Source organism: Caenorhabditis elegans, chromosome V, assembly GCF_000002985.6.
Source record: "Caenorhabditis elegans chromosome V".
In the NCBI taxonomy this organism is placed as follows: domain Eukaryota; kingdom Metazoa; phylum Nematoda; class Chromadorea; order Rhabditida; family Rhabditidae; genus Caenorhabditis; species Caenorhabditis elegans.
The window spans coordinates 17,833,745-17,857,978 of record NC_003283.11 but is presented as its reverse complement, the minus strand read 5'-3'; the positions used below and the strand labels follow the sequence as shown (position 1 = coordinate 17,857,978).

The 24,234-nt window shown below is 34.7% G+C and overlaps 2 protein-coding genes and 3 pseudogenes across 5 annotated transcripts; 3 read left to right on the top strand and 2 right to left on the bottom strand.

Annotated features, from left to right (window-relative positions):
- Positions 1 to 1,989: 1,989 nt before the first annotated feature.
- Positions 1,990 to 12,243, top strand: tcc-1 (Ribosome-binding protein 1). Its single transcript, NM_075105.6, has 7 exons — positions 1,990 to 2,112; positions 2,964 to 3,520; positions 4,377 to 4,976; positions 5,855 to 6,176; positions 8,424 to 8,561; positions 9,810 to 10,010; positions 11,700 to 12,243. Exons 1-7 carry the CDS (start codon positions 1,993 to 1,995, stop codon positions 11,790 to 11,792), a joined length of 2,031 nt encoding a protein of 676 aa, NP_507506.1. The 5' UTR covers positions 1,990 to 1,992; the 3' UTR covers positions 11,793 to 12,243.
- Positions 12,244 to 13,772: 1,529 nt separating this feature from the next.
- Positions 13,773 to 16,496, top strand: srh-286 (Serpentine Receptor, class H; the record flags this gene model as incomplete). The annotated part of the gene is made up of 3 exons (NM_075104.1): positions 13,773 to 14,082; positions 14,670 to 15,094; positions 16,230 to 16,496. 3 exons carry the CDS (start codon positions 13,773 to 13,775, stop codon positions 16,494 to 16,496), a joined length of 1,002 nt encoding a protein of 333 aa, NP_507505.1.
- A 294-nt stretch (positions 16,497 to 16,790) lies between these two features.
- On the top strand, positions 16,791 to 19,148 carry srh-302 (annotated as a pseudogene). The gene is made up of 3 exons: positions 16,791 to 17,103; positions 18,396 to 18,826; positions 18,882 to 19,148. Coding segments are annotated over exons 1-3 (1,011 nt in total).
- Positions 19,149 to 19,859: 711 nt separating this feature from the next.
- Y59A8A.7 lies at positions 19,860 to 20,619 on the bottom strand (annotated as a pseudogene). The gene is made up of 2 exons: positions 20,197 to 20,619; positions 19,860 to 20,135 (listed from the first exon to the last, which is right to left on the bottom strand). Coding segments are annotated over exons 1-2 (699 nt in total).
- A 1,508-nt stretch (positions 20,620 to 22,127) lies between these two features.
- Y59A8A.6 lies at positions 22,128 to 23,337 on the bottom strand (annotated as a pseudogene). The gene is made up of 3 exons: positions 23,020 to 23,337; positions 22,378 to 22,805; positions 22,128 to 22,326 (listed from the first exon to the last, which is right to left on the bottom strand). Coding segments are annotated over exons 1-3 (945 nt in total).
- Between the last annotated feature and the right edge of the window lie 897 nt (positions 23,338 to 24,234).

Here is a 24,234-nt window from a genome sequence, read left to right as displayed (position 1 = left end):
CTCTGTGTCTCTGCGGTATTTCCCGTACTTTTTTTGGGGGGTTTCTTCTCCTTTGCAGCAGATCCCGAAATTCCTCGAATTTCGCATTTCCGCCGCCGCCCACTTTTTTCCAGCTTTTCCAGCAGCGATCTGGAATTTTTGAAGCTTTGACGTCCGTATTTTGAGATTTTGTTCCAAGAAATTTAGTTTTTTGAACTGAAAATCGAGGAAATCGACCGGTTTTGGGCCAGGTTTCTCTGAAAATTGGTGCCTAACCAGGGTTTCTAACTGACTTTAATGTTGCCCAGTTTTGGGATTTTTTTGGTCGGTAAAACCAAATTTTTTTTCCTAGAAAATTAATCTTATGGAAAAAAAAAACTGGATTTTACCTGAAATTTTCGAATTTACTGACTGTTTTAGTCTATTTTTTCGAGTGTTTCAAAGCAAAATTCCCACTGACACCGCCGGTAGGCAGGCAAGGCTTCAGAGAATGATGCCTGCCTGAAATCTGCCTGCCTTTCGCCTCTTTGCTGCATTTTGACATGAGTTTTCAAATTTTCTCATTTCTATCAATTTGTTAAAAAATCAAATTACACGTAACACGTATTGAGGCGAGAGTCAGGCGGAGTCGGTCGCCTCAAAGACAGGCAGGTAGGCCTACGTTCAAGGCCTACACACCAGGGGTGCCAGGCTGCCCATTTCGGTTTGATCTACACAAAAATGCGGGAGAGTTTGAGACGCGAGTTTTCAACCGATTTTGCATGGTTAAGAACGTGCTGACGTCACATTTTTTGTTGGGCAAAAAATTCCCGCATTTTTTGTAGATCAAACCGTAATGGGACAACCTGGGGACCACGTGGGCCTACAGAAGTGTGTTCCTAAACGACAAAAAGCCTACAATTTCTCTTCCTATTAGGTTTCTCAAGTATCAAAGTTTTTCATTGATTAACACAGGGATACACCCCCTCTCTTGATGATTTTCTATTTGACCTCGATATTTCGGAATTTCGGGTGTACTTTGTCGTTCCCCGCGCGCGGGCTGCGAAAACTTTTTTTTTAATATAAAAGTTGTCTCCACCGCGGCCCGCGCAATTGTCTTTACCCCAACGGAAATGCAATTATTATTGTCATTTTTATCACCACCATTTCAACTTTGCCGATCTCTGTGTGAAATTCTCAGTTGCCGTCCCCGAAAGTAAAGAAAAGTGCTCGAAATGCCACTTTTTTTTTTTTGGAAGAATTTTCAACTTTGAAATGGATTTTCCCGAAAAACTGGCATCTCAGCGAAGAAATTTCTCGGTTGTAGTGGAATTTTCTACTCAAAAACTCGATTTTTTTTTATTAAAAAATTCAAATTTCGAGGTATTTTAGTGGAATTTTCTATTGAAAACTCAATTTTTCACATTAAATCCCATATTTTTTCTTGGAAATTATCGATATTCAGCTTTAAAAATATGTGAAAAGTTGAAAAATGACTCCTTTGTCGATTTACGCAGCTCTTGTGTACTTCTCGAGGAGAAGAGAAGATTTGTACAGTTATAGTAAAAATGCGGCATTTTTGGATATTTTTACTAAAATTGTAACTCTTCTCCACGAGGAGTACACAAGAGCCGCGTAAATCGACACAGGAGTCATTTTTCAACTTTTCAGATATTTTAAAGCTGAAATATCGATAATTTTCAGAGAAGAAACATAGAAAATTCCACTAAAAACGAGAAATCCATTGAAAATAGCTCGAAATTCGGAATTTTTAATCGAAAAAAACGAGTTTTTGAGTAAAAAATCTCTATGAAAATGTGGGAAATTTGATATTTTCGAAATAAAATCGATTTTTCAGGGTTTTACACTGAAAAAGTGCCATTTTTTTCGAAAATTTCGAATTTTACACGTTTTCATAGAGATTTTTTACTCAAAAACTCGATTTTTTCGATTAAAAATTCCGAATTTCGATAATTTCTCCATTTTCCCACTTTTTTCTATAAAATTTCTAAAAATGCTAAATAATTTCAGCCAATGGACTCGTCATTCGTCGATCCATCAACAGCTCTCGGCATTCTCGGTGGTGTTGGTGTATTTGTGTTTGCAATTTATTATATGATATTCATGAATCGACAAGAGGATAATTTTGACAAGGTTCGGAACGATTTTCGTGGAAAAATTGAGATTTTTCACACGAATTCTGATCAGAAGAGTGAAATTTCAAGAGATTATCGACTTTTTTCGCTTAACAACCGGATTTTCCTTGACCTAAAATTGGCCTAAAACTTTTTTTTCCCCGCGAAAAAACCAGGAAAACTAAATTTTTACGAGAAAAGTGGATATTTTTCAGAGAATTCTGACTGAAAAGGCAATTTTCCTCGGATTTTCTCATCAAATTGACTGAAAATCTGCGAAAAATACCTTTTTGTGCCTGAAAATTGTTGAAAAAAATTAATTTTTATCAGAAAAACGGCATTTTCAGCAAACTTTTATTCTAAAAAAGACGATTTTTAACGAGGAATTCGATATTTTTTCCGAGAATTTTGACTTGAAATGAGCAAAATTGCTCTTTTTCACTTAAAAAAAACAATTTTCCTATCAAAAATTGGATTTTTATCGAAGTTTTCCCAAAAAAAGAAGGTTTTCGGTTCAAAATTGGCTTCTTTCGGTTTTTTAAGGCAAAAATGAACAAATTCAGGCCAAAAATGCCAATTTTCAGGTGTAAATTTAAAATTTCAACACAAAAATCGTCTTTTTGTTTTTTTCGATGAAATCTTCGCTGAAATTCGGTTTTCCTGATAAAAATTGGTTTAAAAAATGGGAATTTAGGCACAAAAATGTCGTTTTTTGGGGGAAATTCTGAATAAAATACGATTATATTTTCAAAAAAAAAAAACAAATATTCCAAGGAATTTCTCCAAAAAGAAGGATTTTTGTGTGCTGAAAATTGGCATTTTCAGTCAAAAAAAAAACTGTAAAAATCTATAAATTTTTCAAATTTTCAGGCTTACAACCGCGACGCATTGGCTCTTTTGACTGACAACAACGAGAAGAAGAAACAGCCAAAAAATAAGACAAAGAAGCAACAGCAAACGGGCAAAAAAGCACAAGATGCCGCTCCAGCTCCGGCTTCAGCTGCTCCAGCTGCTCCAAATGCTCCAACTCCAACGGCTCAGCAACAACCATCACCAAAAGCTTCTGCTGCTCCAATTCCAGAAAAACCGGAAATTCAAGTCCAAAAAGTGGAATCTACTCAGGCTTCTGCTCCAATTCCAGCTCCAGCAGCTCCAACAACTCAAAAATCGTCTCCAAAAGAGCGAAAATCGGTGAATTTGAAGGATTTGGATCAGAAAAAGGTGCTCAACAAGCTCTCCGGACTCCCAGAACTCGATGAAGCTTATATTCAATTCTTGGCTGGAGCATTCCGTGATTCTGATGCTCAGAAGAATAATTTGAGTCTGGAAGTTAAGGCTTTGAACAAGAAGATGACGGAATCTGCTGTGAAAATTGAGAAATTGAATAAAGAAAAGATGGCTGTGGAACAACGCGAGAAACACGAGCAGTATGTCGATTTTTTACGCGGAAAATTGAGAAAAATCGTGAAAATTGATGAAAATTGGTCTAAAAATGATAATTTTGTGCGAAAATTCAAGAATTTCGATGGAAAACGTGGAAAAATCACGAAATTTCATGAAAATTGGGCCAAGAATGATATTTTTTCGTCCGAAATTTAAAAATTCTGAACTAAAATTGCTGACCACGCATTTCTGACAAAAAAAGAGGCAATTTTCTCCAAAATTTGATGAAAAATCGTTTTCTCAGTCGAAATGCACCATAATTTAGTCAATTTTGACGGAAATTAGGCAAAATCGATTGAAAATTTCCAATTTCCCGCCGAAATTTGACTTTTCGACGATTTTTCGTTAGCAAACAGCTGAAAAACGACATTTTGGCCGTGAAAATTGTAGAATTTTGTTTTAAAAATTACTATTTTCAGCCTAAATTGTTGTACAACGGTAAAAACCCTAATTTATTCAAAAATTTAACTTTTCTGTCTTGAAAATCGGGCTGAGAACCGACAGTTTTACGCAAAAAAATGCTCCAAATTTGTGAAAAATCCCTAAAAACTTCTTAAAATTGAGCTCAAAGAGTCCGAGCAGGCATTCCTTTCAAAAAACGGTGAATTTTAAGAAATTCGCCAAAAATTACAAATTCCAGCAAAAAATTCAACTTTTGGTCTTAAAAATCGGCTAAAAAAACGCTGAAATTGCTGGAAAAATTTTCAATTTTCCGCTTAAAATCTCTCTAAAAACCTGCAATTTTTCAGTGCTCAACGCCAAAAAAAGCTCTAAAAATGTGAAAAAACCCAAAAAATTGCACTTTTGAGCCTAAAATCCGAATTTTCTCCTGTTTTTCAGAGCTCAACGCCAACAACTCTTGCAAAAAGTGGCTCAAAATCAGGCTCACGAATCAGAATTGGCTCGTCAAATTCAGGGAATTGAAGGAAAACTTCGTGTGAAAGAGCAAGAACTTGTTGCCGCAGGAAAAGCTGTCAAAAATAATGAAGAGCATGAGAAAGAGCTGAAGCTGTTGAGAAGCACGAATTCGAGTTTTTCAACAGAGCTGAAGACGATTCGAAAGGAACATGAAGCTCAGTTACAGAAGAAACAAGAAGAATGGAAGAAGCTACATGAGCAGTTGGAGCAAGAAAAGGAGAAGCTTATTTCGGAAAAAGAGCACGCAAAACAGACACATTTGAAGCTGGCGGCAGCTGTTGAAAATGTTGAAGCTGAACTTGAAAAGCAAGGAAAAGAATGGATTCAATTGAGCACACACAATCAAACATTGAAACAACACAATTTAGAGTTGGAAGCTGCTCTTTCAGTGGCAAAAGCTCGAGATCAAGACGGAGAAGCTCAGAAATGGACGATGGAAAAAGCTCAGATGATTGAGAATTATACGCGATTGGAGGCACTTATCGGGGAGCTCAATCGAGATATTTCAGAGTTTCACGAATAGTGAGTAGATGAACAATTTTCGAGGAAAATCTGAAAATTTTCAGAAAAACGGAAATTTATGTTAAAATCGAGAAAACAGGCAATTTTTGCGCTGAAAAACCGAAAATTTCGAGTTTTTCCACCCTATTTTTGGTCTAGAATCGGTCAAAAATGAGCAGCAAAGTCATGAAAAAACTGAATAATTTGAAAAAAAAATGCACGTTTTGACCAATATTTCACTGATTTTTACCTAAAAACTGCTGAAAAGGAGACAATTTTGGAGAAAATGTGAGAAAAAGCTCGAAATTCTACTCGATTATAGGAAACAGGCAATTTTAGTGCTGAAAATTTGAAAATTTTGTAATTTCTAACGGAAAGTGCTGATTTTCCCTTAAAAATCTATAAAATTGTGCTTTTTTGCAAAAAAATTCGTTTTTTCACTCAAAAATGGGCAATTTCAGTCGGAAATTGATTAATTTTGCTTTAAAAAAACTCGAGAAAAACTCAAATTTCCATTGAAAGCCAAAACTCGAAGAAAATCGACAAAAATGGCCGGATTTTTCTCAAATTTCGCCAAAAAAAAAGGCCAAATTTCTGTGGAAAATTGGCGATTTTCCACTATAAAATTGAAAAAATCGCAGAATTTCACCTGAAAAACTTTTTTTTTAACCAAAAATCCACGAAAAACCCGATTTTTTCCGTAAATTCTGGGAAAATCAACGGATTTCAATTGAAATGCATTTTTTTTTTCGATCAAAAACGATTTTTTTTTGAGCTGGAAAGGTGAAATATTGAGAAATTATCATTTTTTACCCGGAAAAAGGCAAAAAAGGCAAATTTTAAATTAAAAAAAAACTAAAAATCCAAGGAAAAACGCTCAAATTCTCGTAATTTTGCAGCAAAAAGCAACAAGAAGTGATTGTGAATGAGCTCAATCATCGTGAAAAAGCTCATTTGGATACAATTGAGCAACTCCGTGAGCAAATTTCCATCGAAAAGAGCAAATTGGCAGAGCTTCAAGTGGTTTTGGACGCGGAAAAGTCGAAAATTGTCGAAATTCCGTTGAATCAGCCACTGGTGGTTGAGGAGGTTATTGAGCTTAAAAAGACGAATGCTAATTTGGCAGCTGCTGCTCCGAGTACTTCTTCTGGAGCTTCAAAAGAAGACGAGGAAACTGAGAAGCTTAAAGCTGAAAATGCCCAGTTGCACGAGAAAAATGAGGTAGAAATATTGGATTTCTCGCCTTTTTTTTAGTGTGGAACATTGATTTTTTCGTGGAAATCTACCTAAAATTGTAGTTTTCAGCTGAAAATTTGGATTTTTCGTGAAAATTGGCTTGAAATTGCAATTTTCAACGTGAATTTCGGATGTTCAGCTGAAATTCCCAATAAAATTCGGAAATTATCAGAATTTCCTTTAAAATTGGCTCAAAACATTAGTTTTCAGTGAAGAAATAACATTTTTAGCTAAAAATCACTAAAAATTCGAATTTTTCTGAATTTTTCAGAAAAAATCCACTTAAAAATGTAGTTTACACTGGAAATTTTAATTTTTCACAATTTTTCGTAAAAAATTACTTAAAATCTTAATTTGTTGTGGAAATTTCCCCATTTTTTTTTTCGTATTTTCCACTTTTGAAAATTGGCTCGAAATTGAGATTTTCCACTGAAAATTCGGATTTTTTCCAGAATTTTTCGTAAAAATCCACTTAAAGTTTACACTGGAAATTTGAGTTTTTTTTTAGTCAAAATCGTTGAAAATCAATTTTTGGCTCTCAAAATTAGTTTTCAGTGAAAAATTAACATTTTTAGCTGAAAATCACTAAAAATTGAGATTTTCCAGGTTTTTCCCGGAAAATCTACTTAAAATTATTATTATAGTTTTCAGTGAGAAAATCACTTTTCATCTGAAATTTTGGATTTTTTGCGTGAAAATTGGCTTAAAATTGCATTTTTTTTTCTGTGAATTTCTGATTTTCAGCTGAAAAATTGCATTTTTTTTACCTGAAAATCAGAAATTTTCGTGGAAAAATGTAACTTTTTTGGCTGAAAATCACAGTTTTTCGGAAATTTTTAGATTTTTTGGGGAATTACGATAAAACATAACTTTTTTTTTTTGTTTATGATTGGAATTTTCGCATTTTCGGCTGAAAACCTCATAAAAATCACTCAAAATGTGACTTTTCACGATAAAAATTGAATTTTTTGATTCCGATGTATTGATTTTTCGAAAACTGACTGAAACCATGTTATTTATCCGGATTTGACGCATTTTTAGATGCCAAAACCGAGATTTTTCGGAATTTTTGCTCCTCAAAATGTGTGAGAAACTATCGAAAATTGGGGTTTCTACTCAAAAATTTCAGAAATTTCAGACTATTTTTCGTTTTTCAAAGTGAAAAATCGTTTTTTTTTCGTGAAAATTCACTTAAATTTGGATTTTGCGTGAAAATTAGCTTTCAAAACTCAGTTTTCAGTGAAAAAATAACATTTTTAGCTTAAAATCACTAAAAATTCGAATTTTTCAGAATTTTTTGCAAAAATCCACTTAAAAATGTAGTTTACACTGGAAATTTGAATTTTTTTTTCTTAAAAATCTTTGAATATCAATTTTTGGCTCTCAAAACTAGAATTTTTCTGCAAATTTTAATCTTTATAGGTGAAATTTTCGCATTTTCGATTGAAAACCATTAAAAATTAGTCAAAGATTGGCTTTTCTCGCTAGAAATCCGATTTTTTTTTTGCTTCCAAAGACTATTTTTGTCGAAAATTGCTCATAAACTCGTCTGAAATTAACATTTTTAGCTTAAAATCACTAAAAATTCGAATTTTTCAGAATTTTTTGCAAAAATCCACTTAAAAATGTAGTTTACACTGGAAATTTTTAATTTTTCCATTGAAAATTTTAATTTTTCACAATTCTTCGTAAAAAATTACTTAAAATCTTAATTTGTTGTGGAAATTTCCCCATTTTTTTTTTTTCGTATTTTCCACTTTTGAAAATTGACTCGAAATTGCAATTTTCACAGTGAATTTGAGATTTTCCACTGAAAATTCGGATTTTTTTCAGAATTTTTCGTAAAAATCTACTTAAAATTTAAAGTTTACACTGGAAATTTGAATTTTTTTAAAGCCAAAATCGTTGAAAATCAATTTTTGGCTCTCAAAACTAGAATTTTTCTGCAAATTTTAATCTTTATAGGTGAAATTTTCGCATTTTCGGCTGAAAACCATCAAAAATTAGTCAAAAATTGGCTTTTCTCGCTAGAAATCCGATTTTTTTTTTCGAAAATTTCTCAAAAACTCGTTTGAAAATTGGATTTTTGCTAAAATTTTGTGCTTCTTCAGCCTTTTTTTTTTCTTAAAATTTTCAAATTTTTGTTCCATTTTCTGTGCAAAATCGATTGATTTTTGAGCTTTTCCCTCTGAAATATTCTGTAAAAATATTTAAAATTCCCATATTTTGCAGGAGCTCCGCCGCCGTAATATGACAATTCTGGAAAAGACAGAAGCCGAACCGGGATTGGTGATTTGTGAGAGAAAAAGAGTTGCCGAAGAGATGGGAAAACTTGTTAAGAAACAATTCAAGACATTTGACGATCAATCGGTACGGGAACGGAAAATTGCAAAATTACAGAGAAAATTGGAGGAAATTTCACCCGAAAAACATTGAAAATCGCGATTTTTTAGCCAAAAAATGTTGAAAATTAATGAATTTTCACCCGAAAAACTTTGAAAAACGCGTCTTTTAAGCTGAAAAAAGCAAATTGGAGAAAATTTCACCCGAAAAACATTGAAAATCGCGATTTTTTGATTAAAAATGTTGAAAATTGATGAATTTTCACTAGAAAACCATGAAATATGCATTTTTCAGCGAAAATTGCAAGTTTTTAATGGATTTTAGTGTTTTTAAAATGGAACGATTTCATAGGAAAATCGACAAAAATTTGAGATTTTCATTGAAAATTCGATATTTCAGCGATTTTTGAGACTTTTATGTGAAAATCAATGAAAAAATCGATATTTCTGGGTTTTTACATGAAAATTTTGAAATTTTCCGCAACTTTTTGAGCCCAAAATTTCAAATTCAAGCTTTTCCGGACAAAAAATCTCAGTTTTCAACATGTTATGCTTGAAAATGCTCCGATTCCTATGAATTTCGAGGTGTAATTTCTTAATTTTCCCCGTAATTTTGTAGAAATCGGCAAAAATCGGATTTTCCTGCGAATTTCAGCGCGAAAATTGCACAATTTTCAGCAAAATCTGATGGAAATTATTGAAAAATCGCGAGATTTTACATTAAAATTGTGGATTTCTATGAAAATTTGCAAAATCCGGGCGATTTCTGATTATTTCAGACATTTTTTGGGCTCAAAATTGCCAAAAATTTGAAAATTTCCATCAAAATCCATGAAAATTGTGCAATTTTCGCGCTGAAATTCGCAGGAAAATCTGATTTTTTTTTTGCCAATTTCTACAAAATTCCGGGAAAATTAAGAAATTACACCTCGAAATTCATGGGAATCGGAGCATTTTCAAGCATAAAATGTTGAAAACTGAGATTTTTTGTCCGGAAAAGCTTGAAATTTTGGGCTCAAAAAATTAACGGAAATTTCAAAATTTTTATGTAAAAACCTAGAAATATCGATTTTTTCATCGATTTTCACATAAAAGTCTCAAAAATCGCTGAAATATCGAATTTTCAATGAAAATCTCAAATTTTTGCCGATTTTCCTATAAAATCTTTCCATTTTAAAAACACTAAAATCCATGAAAATTGTGCAATTTTCGCTGAAAAAAAAAAGGATTTTTTGACGATTTCCACCGAAAAATTTGAAAATTCTTAAATTTTCAGCGTTACTACGAATGGTTGAACGAATCGGTAAGCGGAATCAAGAAGGATTTGGATTCGAAAGCTTCTGCTCCAGCGGCTTCAGTTGTTGCTCCAACAAAAGCTCAAAAAGCACCAAAATGTACGGCTGCTGCTCCAGCGGCTTCAACTGCTGCTGCTCGATCCACAAATGAAGGAGAATGCTGGAAGGCTCTTAAAGCTATGGTACTGCACGGATTTTTTGGATGAAAAATGGCTGAAAATTTGGAAATTTCAGCTCAAATTTGTCATTTTTCACTGAAAATTGAGATTTTCTCGTCAAAAATGTGAAAATTTCGCTGAAAAATTGTTTTTTTTTTTCGATTGAAAAAGCTTAAAAATTGAGAAAATTGAAGCAATTTTTGCATATTTTTTGTGAAAAATTGATGATTTTTATCCCAAAAAGCACTGAAATTTGATTATAGAACAAAAAAATCGAATAAATTTGCGCAAAAATATCAGTTTTGAGCCGAAAAGCAGCTTTTTGGTTGTTTAAAAATAATGATAAAGATTTTCGGACGTAAAGCTCTCTCTCAATTTATACAGAAATTCTCAAAATTTCGAGAAAAATTGAAAACTTTAGGAAAAATGATTTTTTAAGCCGAAATCTATAATTTTTTTTAAATTTTGAACAAAAAAGCTGCGATTTTCATTTTTAGCCGAAAAACTTGATAAAAAACAAAATCGATTTTAAACCCATAAAATTCGGAATTTCCGAAATTTATCTCCAAAAATTATTTAGAAAAAAGTGCAAAATTCCTAAAATTCCTCAAATTTTTAATTTTTTCTTGTCGGAATTTTACTGTTTTTGGCTCAAAATTCAATTTTTTCGTGAAAAAATTCCGATTTTTATTTGTAAAAACTGAAAAATTCTGATTTTTAGCCCCAAAAGCTAAAAAATTTCGAATTTTTCAACGAAAAGTTGATTTTCAGCTCAAAATACTCGGAATCTTCAAAAATTTTCTGAAAAATGTTTTGAAAAAAACATACAATTCCGACTATTTTGGACCAAAAAATGTTGAAATTTTACAGTTTTATTGGCTTAAAATGGCTAAAAATTCAATTTTTTTTCCCATAAAAAAAACTTTTCAGAATTTTTCATGGAAAAGATCCAAAAATTCCGATTTTTCCCCCAAAAATCTCTCGAAATTTTGCAGAAAGACCACCTCAGCTCAAATTTGTCATTTTTCGCTGAAAAACTGGCAAATGTAGCTAGAAAAACCGGTTTTCAGTTCAAAAAGTGATATAAAATGCTCGAAATTTCATTTTTGGCCCAAAAAACTCGGAATGCTCTAAATTTTACTGAAGCAATAGTTTTTCGATCGAAAAATGTCAAAATTGGAGGTTTTCATAACGAAAAAGCTGAAAATTGACGAATTTTGTGACTTTCGAGTAGAATTTTCTTGATTTTTTTGCGTGAAAATTGAAATTAGCCGATAAATAGAATTTCTAGAATTTTAGTAAAATTGAGGCTTTCATTTTTTTAAAAAAACCTTGGAAAAAAAATTTATGAGACCGGAAGCTACGAATTTCTCAATATTTTCACAAAATAATTGGCATTCTGACCAAATTTTATAAATTTTTCTGAAATATCGAAAAAAAAAACTGAGATTTTCATCTTTGGCCGAAAATCTTGGTTTTTAAGCTAAAAAAAATTCGATAAAAATAGGAAATTTTCCAATTTTTATGCCAAAATTCTAAATTTTCACTCATTTTTCACGAAAAATGCAGATTTTTGACTAAAAAAACTTTAAAAAAAAATCCTAAAATTTTGTCGAAAAAGTTACCTATTTTCGTGACAAAAAACTAAAAATTTGAATTATTTAGAGAAAAATTCCGATTTTTCCCCCAAAAAAAACTCTCGAAATTTTGCAGAAAGACCATCTCGAGCTGATCGACCAACTGAATGACGAACAAGAACGCCGTCATCAGGAAGAGTTGGATGCTCTGAGAGCACAATTGGCATAAGAAGCTTCACCTCCAGATTTCCTTCAATACCTCCTACTCGCTTCATTTGAATTTCCTATTCCTCCCCCACCGTTTCTTTTTTTTTAATTTGGAATTTTATTTGTGAGAGAATAGAAAAATAATCATTTTCTTTCCGTTTTTCCGCCGCCCTTCGAACACCAAAAAATATTGTGATCCGCCGCCCCCGCACATCCTGTCGAAATTTCCCCGTTGGAGACCCCCCCGTACTAATTGTGTTCCTTTCCCCCACAAATATTTATTTATTATTGCCACTTTTATTGTTTTCCCCCCATGTTTTACCGCTTAATTTCGCTGTAAATGGACTTGAAATTCCAATTTTATGACGTCATGCACTTTGTGTGACGTCATAATTTGTGATTTTCGGTACTTGCAGTGAATAAGTTCTTTCCCCCACCAAATTTCTTTGTGAAATGAATATTTGAATGGCAAATTTTAAAAACCACATAGGGGAGTCGAACTCGTGGCCTTTTGAGTGGATGGTGGATGCTTAACCGATTGAGCCACCGGATATTTGGGTGGAAGCAGAGAGCAAAGGGAAAATTTAAGAAGAGAGTTAAGAAATGAATCAGGGCTGTTCGGCAAATTTGCCGAATTTGCCGAGCTCGGCGAATTTTGTTGACCGAGTTTCACGTGGTCGCTGGCTGTCCTTTTGCATAATTTTGAAGCAAACGCGCCTCATTGAGAATTCACGTTGGCGCCAACTCTCGCTATCCATTGGGCGTGAGAGACGCAGATACTACTTTTATCTCTGGACGTGAAAAACGCAAAGAATAACCGTTTTGCCGTCTGCATCTCTTCTTTCACACGCTGTTTTGGCTGTGGACGAGGAATTCTCTTCTTCCAGGATTTTCTAGGCCATTTTCTCACATTTCTCAAGTTTTCTCCTCCGCGAGAAAACGTGAATTTTGAGACAGCCAGCGAGCACGTGGAGTTTTAATAACTTTCAAAGTTTTTCGATGCACCATGATTACAATTTCATTAAAAAATATATGTTTTTTTTTTGGTTTTCATCCCTTTTAGAATAGATTTCTGTAAATTTTCATCGATTTTTCATTAAAAATATGTTTTTTTTGCAAAAAACTAAAGGATGCAACCAATTTTATTTGGAAATTTTAGGAACAAAATAATTTAATTTTTCAACAAAATTATAAATGCACAACTACTGTTTTCAACTGAAAAACGCTAATTTTACTTCACTTTTTTTGAAATTCTCTGTAATAATAATATATTTTAGATAGAATCCTGATATCGAAAACAGATCAATAAAGTTTTCTTCAAAATTAAAATTTAATTTTTGAATTTTCGCGCTCCATTGACAATCGCCTGCCGGACAACGCGTGGAAAAGTGCCGTGTACTCCACACGGGCAAATACATTCAGTTTTACAACTAAAATCGAGCCGCGACGCGACACGCAACGCGCCGTAAATCTACACAAAATCTCTCCGACCCAAAATGGCCTAGTTCGGCAAACTCTGCCATTTCGATTTATGAGGGAAACCACGCTAGCTGATTACTCGTGGATACTCCATTATTAACCTAGGTTTCGTCCCCTCCTCAAAAACTAAGTTGGAAATTTGAAAATTGAGGTACTCTTATGGGTTTCGTTCTTCCCCAAAATGTTTTAATTCTCTAAATTTCAATTAAGCACAAAAGCGTGAATTTTGGAACGATTTGTAGGAACTTGTAACAATGAATGCTTCGTTCTGTACTTTTGTTCACGTTTTTAATTTGAAAGGTGGAAAACGAAATTTTAGAAAATTAAAACATTTTGCGCTGGAAGATCACCACACCTGCAAAGTATACTTATATTTAGCACACCAAGCATCGTTGGTGTTCCGTTTTCTCAGGTGCAATAACAAAAAACACCTAATTATGCCTAACATTGTTAGCTCTGAGACCTTTTTCATTTCCTTGTAACTTTTTTTATTATCCTTTTCTCACACTTCCTTCACACTTCAATGCTGCTTCCGGTTCTTCGATCCCCTCGAGTTTTCTCTACAATTCTGTACATAATCACAGGATTCTCACTTCCAATTCATTTGTTCGGAGGTTATTGTATACTATTCAAAACTCCGGTTATCATGAAATCCGTCAAATGGAGCCTGTTCAACTTGCACTTTTGGTCGGCAGCTCTGGATTTAACGATAAGCTTTTTTGCTCAACCATTCATATGTACTCCGGCACTTGCTGGCTATGCAATGGGATTTTTGCCATGGTTGGGAGTTAATATGTACGTTCTTGTGTACATTGGAATTACACTTTTTATATGTGAGTTTTTAAATTTTGCAATTATATCGTAATTTTGTGACGTCGGAGAAATTTTAGAGCTATTTTTCCAATAACTTCATTATTTTAAATGTAGTACAGTAATCAGGCCAGGGGCGGTAATTGCAGTTCGGTAAATTTGGCAAATCGGCACTTTGCCGATTTTCCGATTTGCCGGAAATTTACATTTTCGGCAATTATTTGGTTTTTATGAAAATTCGAAAAAAATTGTTTTTGGACAAATTTTTTTTTGCAACAACCCTGTATTTTTTTGCCAATTTGCCGGAAATTTTCAGCTTCAGAAATTGCCTATTTGCGGTTTGCCGAATATCAATTTGCCGGAACCTATTAAAGGGATTTTGTATAACACGGAAGCACTTAAAACTGTGCCCTTTTGAAATTTGTTTTCTTTATGTTAGATATTTTCTCAGAATTTACTGATTTTTCAAAATATATGTAGGGTCAGTTATAGGATGCGTACAATTTTGCCAATTAAAATTGAAAGTCTGACAATGGCAAAATGTCAAAAATTTTCGGCAAATTCGGCAAATTTCCGATTTGCCGACTTGCCGAGTTATAACAATTTTCAGTTGTACCCGTCTCTATCATCGGAATGCTCGAGAATCGTTACTTTCAAATCTTCGCCCAACAGAGTCAATGGCGGTACTTTCGCTATCCATTTCTTTTTATCAACTACCTATGGGCAATTCTCTATTGTGTTCCTGTTATCCTAGATATTCCAAATCAAGAATATGCACGAATTGAAGTATTTCACGAATACCCTCAGATTTTCGACTACGAGTCTGTCGAATCGAAAATCTTTGTGATCACCTTGGATTTTACTAGAACTGCACTGCAGCAGAGCATCTTCACGGTTCTGGTTCTAGAAGAGGCTTTTGCTTTTGTAGGGCTTATTCGGGTTAATATGAATAAGGTTATGAAGGAGGTTCATTCGTCACTATCGAAACACACAGTTCACATGCATAAAGCTTTTATTAAAGCTTTAAACTTACAGGTGCAGTTTATTTTAAACTGACAATATTTTTTGCTAACTGCTCGCATTTATGCTTAAACTAGGGTTCCCATCTCTCACGCCGCAATCCGAAATCTTTACAGCGATGCGAAAATAGTTCTATACCCTATCGCACTATTTGGTGCAAACTTGGCTCTGCGTTCGACACTTTTTGGGATTCCGTATAAAGATTTTGTCTCTATAAAGATTTTGGATTGCGGCGCCGACCTAGCTGAAACAGCAAAAATAGAATTTAATATCACCTCTCTAAAAATTAGAGACAGCTAGGATTGGCCCACAGGCTGAGTTTCAAGCTTACAAAGGAAGTCGAAAAACTGTACTCCGGACTTTGACATGCTATAGTTATTTTTCGATAAAAGAGTGAAAATAATGATACCTCCAAAAAATTTAGCTGCCGCGGACCAGGTTCAGCAAAGTTATGACGTTTTGAAAGTGCCGAAAAAAATTCATTGACCATTAACCATAGCAAAAAACATTAAACCATAGCAAAAAAACTTTCGAATTTTCAAAAAAAAAAAAATTCTGAAAGTTGATAAAAACTATTGTAACTTATTCAAAAATGTAAAAAAACATATATCATACACGTTTTTTCTCCCCACGGACAAAAAACCACATTGCTTGATCTACATATCTTGAGCAAAATTCCAAAAATTACTTTTTCTTGTAGATTAATTTTTGGGTTTTCTTGAGAGTTATGAGCTAAAACTTGCATGGCTTATGTTTTTCACTGTTTTTAATACTTTACAAATATTTTTTCCTCTTTTCAGAAAAAAATTTTTTTTTTGAAATTTTTGAAATTTTTTAAAAGGGTGTTTCAGCCACTTTCAAAACGTCATAACTTTGCTGAACCTGGTCCGCGGCAGCTAAATTTTTTGGAGGTATCATTATTTTCACTCTTTTATCGAAAAATAACTATAGCATGACAAAGTCCGGAGTACAGTTTTTCGACTTCCCTTGTTAGGGCTTCAGGCTTTACCTACTACCATAAGGTTGGTCCATTAAGCGCTCACTTAGCTTTAGACATCTCTAGGTCTCATTTTTTTTAGAATCGCCGTGAACATTTTCCCAGCGAACGAAGTTTTTACGTTTTTCACCCAGTAAGCCTTAAAATTTCCAGATCGCAATCCCCCTGATAATCCTCTTTGCTCCCACCATCATTGGTGTTTTATTCAGAACAATCATAAGCAATCATCAAGGTTTCAACAATGTAGTGTACATCTGCTCATCACTTCACGGAGTCTTATCAACACTTATCATGATATATCTACAGAATCCATACAGAGCTGTGGTGAAGAGAATATTTTGTCAAAGTAGTCAAGGAAGTCACAATATTGTATCGAACACGAAGCGAAGAAAACCGGAAGGCGTTGTTACGTTTTTCTAGATGATTTTTATTTCTGTAATACTGATAATTGTTATATATGCAAAAGTGAAAGCTTTCCAATTATCGGATAACAGCTTATTAAATACAAATTTTTGAGCAACCACCAAAAACGAATGCATCATTGTCTAACAAGAAGAACGCTTTTTTGGAAAGCTGTTGGCTCAGTGTGTAAATTTTTTCGTTCCGTGTTGTTTTGACAACTTTCACACAGACAAACTAGTCTTACAATTCTCCCACAAAAGGAATCTATAATTTTTAATTTTATTCCCGTCAGTATCACATATTAACAAAAAAATGATCCTGGAATTCATCGAATCTCCTCAAGGCTATTCCAACATTTTATATATTATCTCAGCTTTCTCAGTCCCAATTCACATATTTGGAAGTTATTGTATCTTATTTAAAACTCCAGTTGTTATGAAGTCAGTCAAATGGGCCCTACTTAACCTTCATTTTTGGTCAGCAGCTTTGGATTTATCATTGAGCCTAATTTTTCAACCGTATTTTTGTACTCCTGTATATGCTGGGTTTGCATTAGGTTTGATGCGATGGGTTGAAGTTATTCGCACGGATGTTCTAGTCGTTGGTGCCACACTTATTTATAAAAGTGAGTTGTACATTTGAGGGCTTAGGCTTAGCTTAAGGTTTGGGCTTTGGTTTGAGCTTAGGCTTGAGGTTACGCTTAGGCTTATTAGGGAACCGTCAGAAGATGCCCATCGGACTTGCATATGAGACCTATGCCATTCGATAGTGCATGTCTTAAAACGGTTACTCGTGAATTTTTAGCGGCAAAACTCCAGAACCAAGCTCACAGTGGGCTTTCAAATGTCCTAAAATAGCACTGTAATGAAGATTTGAAGGACCAATTTTTCAGTTTCACTTTGGTAGCTCATATCTCCGTGGATATTTTTTTTACAGAAAAGTCATCAACTAAAAAGTTGTTGACCTTTTTGTAAAAAACAAGTTTTTAGATAAACAATTTTTTACCAACAATTTTTTGTTTGATATAAAAGCGCGTGAAGTGCGGCAACTGTTGATGTTATTTTTATGCTGTTATTGCTATTCTAATGCTTTTATCTCAAACACAATTTTTTTCGGTAAAAAACTTTCAACTAAAAACTTGTTCTTTACAACAATATCAACAACTTATCAGTTGATGACTTTTCTGTAAAAAATTTATCTTCGGAGATATGAGCTACCAAAGTGAAATCGGAAAATTCTTCGTTAAATCGTTACAGTGATTCATTAGAGTGCTACGTTAGGACATTTGAAAGCCCGCCCTGAGCTTGGTTCTGGAGTTTTGCCGCAAAAAATTCGCGAGTAACCGTTTTAAGTCATGAGCTATCGAATGGCATAGATTTCATATGCAAATCCGATGGGCACCTTCTGACGGTTCCCTAGTTAGGCTTTGGCGTAGGCTTAGACTACGGCTTAGGTTTAAGCTTAGGCTTAGACCTACGCTTAAGCTTGGCGTCAGTGGCGAGCGTGAGCTCACTACTGACGCTATTTAGGCTGAGGATTTTCCGGTTTTTTTGATTTTTGAGACGGTTCCAGTTGGCCGATCAAGGCGAAATTTTACAGAGAGACGTAACGGCCACCAAGAAGCTAAAGTCTGAAGTTCCAGATTGATTCGATAAAAACTCGCCGAGTTATGGAGCTTAAGGTGTTTTCAAAATGACCCTCAAGACTTTTTCAAAATTTGTTAGGCTTAGGCCTAGGGGAGAAAAAAAAGAGAAACTACCAGAAATTCCTAAAATTTCAAATTTCTAAAAACAAGGAAAAATGGGACATTCCGAAGTCGGGTCAAAATATCCCAAAATCCAATAAAAACGGCTAAAAAAACAACAAAAAAGGCAAAAATAGTGAAAAAGTATATTTTTGCAAATCACAAATTTCCAGTTGTACCGGTCTCCATAATCTCCATGTTTGAAAATCGTTTCTTTGTATTATTCGTCAATGGAAGTTCCTGGCGATATCTTCGCTACCCATTTCTAGCATTCAATTACATATTTGCTATCGTCTATTGCACACTACTCTATCTAGAAGTACCTGTTGATCAAGAGAAAGCCAAGCGAATTATATTCAATTCGAATCCTCAGGCTTGTGAAATTATCCCTGATAAATCCAAAGTATTCGCAATGGATTCTGGATACAACTATTGGACATCTCTACGGGAAAATGCTCTCACATGCTTTGTTTTGATGGAAATTATAGTTCTCGTTGTATTGTTAAGGGTGAAAATGAACAGAGCTATCAACAATATCCAATAATTAGTGTCACTAGATACCCTCCAAAAGCAGAAAAAATTCATTAGAGCCTTGAATCTACAGGTATTTCACAGTAGTTGTAGTGATTCACTAGTTCACAAAACTTCGATCATTTCAGATAGCACTTCCAATTCTTGTGATATTCATCCCAGCAACAGTTGGCGCTGCGATTGCAAACCAGGGTGTTAGCCTACAATTTGTTGATATTCTATTCAACATTATCACATCACTTCATGGAGTAACGGCAACGATTTTAATGATATATCTACAAAAACCGTATCGAGATTCATTTTTGGAAGTCTTTTGTTGTAGGAAGCAAGTGGAAAGTAGAAGTATCCTAGTGAAGTCTCAGTCTATGATATGCCGTAAAACTTTGCAGAATTAAAAATAAAGTGTTACAGAATTTCTAAATTATCGCAATTTTGAGCGGATGTTGTTAATCATACACTCAAAATTAAAAAAAAAACTGCGTGGCGTGTACTTCAGAAAACCTAATATTTAGGCCCCGCCATTTTCTCGTCCACTCACGGAGAAAAGGTAAAAATTTTGACCCCAACCAATATTAGGCCGCCGACATCTCACGGGTTCCGCGCGCCGCTATGTTTAACTCACAGCAGGCCGAGACAGCTCGCCACGCCCACAGCGAGTTAAACGCAGCGGCACGCGGAACCCGTGAGATGTCGGCGGCCTGATATTAGTTGGGGTCAAAATTTTTACCTTTTCTCCGTGAGTGGACGAGAAAAAGGCGGGGCCTAAATATTAGGTTTTCTGCAGTACACGCCACGCAGGTTTATTATTTTGAGTGTACACAATTTAAAAATAACTGTTTATTAGTATAACCAGCCGTGGACCGCACCTATGGCGCGGAAGACATAAGATGTACGGTTTTTATCGCAGACCTTGATCAATGTCGGCTGCGCATTCACCATAAGATCTAGGAAATCCCAGTTTTTTTTAATCAGAGATCAAAGATCAAACTACATAGGGACAGACATCAGCACTTTATATATAGTTGATGATATTTCTTGAATCTCAATTCAGAATGCTACTTTCCCTAAACTGAAATCTTTTATTTTTCAAAACACACAAAAATCATCTAGAAAAACGTAACAACGCCTTCCGCCTTCCTCCGCTTCGTGCTCGATACAATATTCTGACTTCCTTGCAGACTCTGACATCCTGAGCAAAATATTCTCATCACCACAGCTCTGTATGGATTCTGTAGATAAATCATGATAAGTGTTGATAAGACTCCGTGAAGTGATGAGCAAATGTATACAACATTGTTGAAACCTTGATGGTTGATGATGATTGATCCGAATAAAACACCAATGATGGTGGGAGCACACAGGGTTATCATGGGGATTGCGATCTGGAAGTTTTAAGGGTTATTGGTTACAATGTAAATTAGGGTTTCGAAAAAAAAAATGCACCTGTAAATTCAAAGCTTTAATAAAAGCTTTATGCATGTGAATGGTATGCTTCGATAGTGACAAATGAACTTCTTTCATAGCCTTATTCATATTAACCCGAATAAGCCCCACAAAAACACAAGCCTCTACAAGAACCAAAACTGTGAAAATAACTTGTTGTACTGCAATTCTAGTAAAGCCCAAGGTGATCACAAAGATTTTTGATTCGACAGACTCGTAGTCAAAGATTTGAGGATATTTATGGAATACTTCAATTCGAGCATATTTTTGATTTGGAATATCTTTGATAACAGGAACACAATAGAGAATTGCCCATAGGTAGTTGAAAATGAGAAATGGATATCGGAAGTACCGCCATTGGCTTTGTTGTGCGAAGATTTGAAAGTAACGATTCTCGAACATTCCGATGATGGAGACAGGTACAACTGAAAATTTGTACAATTCGGCAAATCGGCAAACCGGCAATTTGCCATTGTCGGAATTTCAATTTCAATCTGCGAAATTGCATGCTTTCTATACATTTCCCTACATATATGAAAAGTCAATTTTATAAAAACATATAGAGAAAACGGGAAGGAAATTTCAAAAAGGCACAGTTTTAAATGTTTCCGTGTGATAAGAAATCCCTTTAAAAGGTTCCGGCAAATTGGTATCCGGCAAACGACAAATAGACATTTTAGGCATTTAAATTTAGGCAATTTTAGGCAATTTAAATAAAAATTAAATATTTAAGGCAGTAAATAGGCATTTAAGCAGCTAAAAATTCCCGGCAAATCGGCAAAAAAAAACAATTTCCGCCCACCAGGGCTGTTGCAAAAAAAATTTTCGTCCAAAAAAAAAAGTTTTTTTTTCGAATTTTCATAAAAACCAAAAAATTGCCGAAAATGAAAATTTCCGGCAAATCGGCAAATCGGCAAATTTTCGATTTGCCGAATTTGCCAAACTGCAATTGCCGCCCCTGGTCTGATCACTACATTTAAAATAATGAAGTTATTGGAAAAATAGTTCCGCTGAAATTTCCCCGACTCCCCAAATTCACGATACAATAGCAAAATTCTATAACTCACATATAAAAAGTGTAATTCCAATGTACACAAGAACGTACATATTAACTCCCAACCATGGCAAAAATCCCATTGCATAGCCAGCAAGTGCCGGAGTACATATGAATGGTTGAGCAAAAAAGCTTATCGTTGAATCCAGAGCTGCTTATCAAAAGTGCAAGTTGAACAGATTCCATTTGACGGATCTCATGATCACCGGAGTTTTGAATAATATACAATAACCTCCAAATATATGAATCGGAAGTGAAAATCCTGAGATTACATAGAGAATTGTTGAGAAAACTCGAGGTGATCGAAGAACCGGAAGCAGCATTGGAGTTCAAGGGAAGTGTGAGCAAAAGCATATGAAAAAAGGTTACAGGGAAATGAAAAAGGTCTCATAACTAACAATGTTAGGCATAATTAGGTGTTTTTTGTTATCGCACCTGAGAAAACGGAACACCAACGATCTTTGGTATGCTAAATGCTTTGTAGGTGTGGTACTTTTAAAATTATCAAGTGTATTTTCGAAAAATTCTGTTTATCTGTTTCTGCTCAAATTTTTTTTTTGAAAAGACTTTTTAATTTTTGGTGTACAAATCAATTATCTTGCGTTTTCAACTCGATTTAGGTAGATTTAAGGTCGATGGATCACCAGATTTTTGGTAAAATTAGGTAATTTCTGATTATATTTCTCGCTGTGCGACTTGGCAGATTTGAGATCATTTAGACTGATCGTGGCGAAACAAATTTAGAAAACAACACAATATAACACTTTCTATTTCTAATTCTTTCTTCTTTATTTCTTTAATTCTTTATTTCTAATTCTGCAAAGTTTTACGGCGTATTACAGATTGTGACTTTACTAGGATACTTCTACTCTTCACTGACTCCTACAACAAATAACTTCCAAAAATGAATCTCGATACGGTTTCTGTAGATATATCATTAAAATTGTTGCAAATACACCATGAAGTGATGTAATAATGTTCATTAGGTTATCCACAAATTGTAGGCTAACACCCTGAATTGCAATTGCCGCGCCAACGGTTGCTGGGATGAATATCCCAAGAATTGGAACGGCAATCTGAAAAGATTGAAGTTATTTTAGTAAACTAAGAATATTATTGTGAAGTACCTGTAGATTCAAGGCTCTCATGAACTTCTTCTACTTTTGGAGGGTCTCTAGTGATACTACTGATGATTGAATATTGTTGATAGCTCTGTTCATTTTCACCCTTAACAATACAACGAGAACTATAGTTTCCACCAAGACAAAACATGTGAGAGCATTCTCCCTTAGAGAGTAGTTGTATCCAGAATTCATCGCGAATACTATCGATTTATCGGCGATAATTTCACAGGCCTCAGGAGTCGCCTCGAACATGATACGCTTGGCTTTCTCCTGATCCACAGGTACTTCTAAGTAGAGTAGTGTGCAATAAGCGATAGCAAGTATGTAATTGAATGCTAAAAATGGGTAGCGAAGATATCGCCAGACACTTTTCTCACCAAATAACACGAAGAAGCGATTTTCAAACATGGCGATTATAGAGACCGGTAAAACTGGAAATTTGTGATTTGGGATTTGTACAAAAAATTTAAAATACTTGTAACTTGAACTTGTTCAACTCTCCATGGGATTTCCTGGCCCGACTTCGAAATGTCTCATTTTTCCTAAATTCAAAAATGAATTGTTAGGAATTTCTGAGAATTTCTCTTTTTTTTCTCCTTTTTTCTCCCCTAAGCCTAAGCCTAAGCCCTCAAATGTACACCTCACTTTTATAAATAAGGGTGGCACCAATGACGAGAACATCCGTTGAAACAACCTCAACCCATCGCATTAAACCGACTGCAAACCCAGCATAAACTGGAGTACAGAAATACGGTTGAAAAATTAGGCTTACTTTAATGATAAATCCAAAGCTGCCGACCAAAAGTGAAGGTTGAGTAGGGCCCACTTGACTGAATTCATAACAACTGGAGTTTCAAATAATATACAATAACTTCCAAAAATGTGAATTGGGACTGAGAAAGCCAAGACAACATATAAAATGTTAGAATAGCCTTGAGGAGATTCAATGAATTCCAGGAGCATTTCTGGTTAATATGAGAGACTGACGAAATAAAAGTAAAAATTATAGATTCGTGTTGTGGAAGAATTGTAAGAATAATTTGTTTGTGTGAAAGTTGTCCAGGAACGAAAATTGGGAAAAACTTTTAATTCATATACACACTGAGCCAACAGCTTCGGGAAGAGCTTTGAGCGGGGGAATAGACAATGATGCATTCGTTTTTGATTGCTCAAACTTTTGTAGTTAATAAGATGTTATCCGATAATTGGAAAGCGTCCGCTTTTGCACATATAACAATTATCAATATATTACTACCGACAGCATTTGTTGTGACTTATGCTTCGCACTGTTTTATCTTCACTGGTGTATGCGGGTGTGATCAACCATGATTTTTCATTGAACGGTAATCACGAAAATGTTTGACCAACGCAAGTGCCCTAACTCAAAGTCACTTTTTTTAAACTTAAAAAAAACCATTACACTAATTAATGTTACGCAACACGTGTATTCAGCTCGACCCATGCCTAAAAAATGTTGATAAAAAGCGGGAAAAAATATTTGAATTTGCCAAGAGGATTTTCACCGCAGCACGTGCAGATATGTTTGCCCTTGCGCGTGACGCTAATCGCACAGAATACATCGATGGGATTGTTTTAACTACTGATTATTATAATAACCTGTGAACCTTTGAACCTTTGAATTTTAACCTTTGAACCGTCAGTGTGAACTAAAACGATTGCCTCTCCAACCAAGGGCCTGGCGCCTGCCTCCAACCTGCCCGCCTCAAGCTGGTCTCTCGCCTTGTTTCTACACTACGGCAACAAGTAAAAGGCTTGGCATTCATACCACATAGTGCGAAAAACGGTTTTTTCGCCGCGGCCGACATTTTTCGATCTCCGCGCCGTACTATTTGGGAGGCG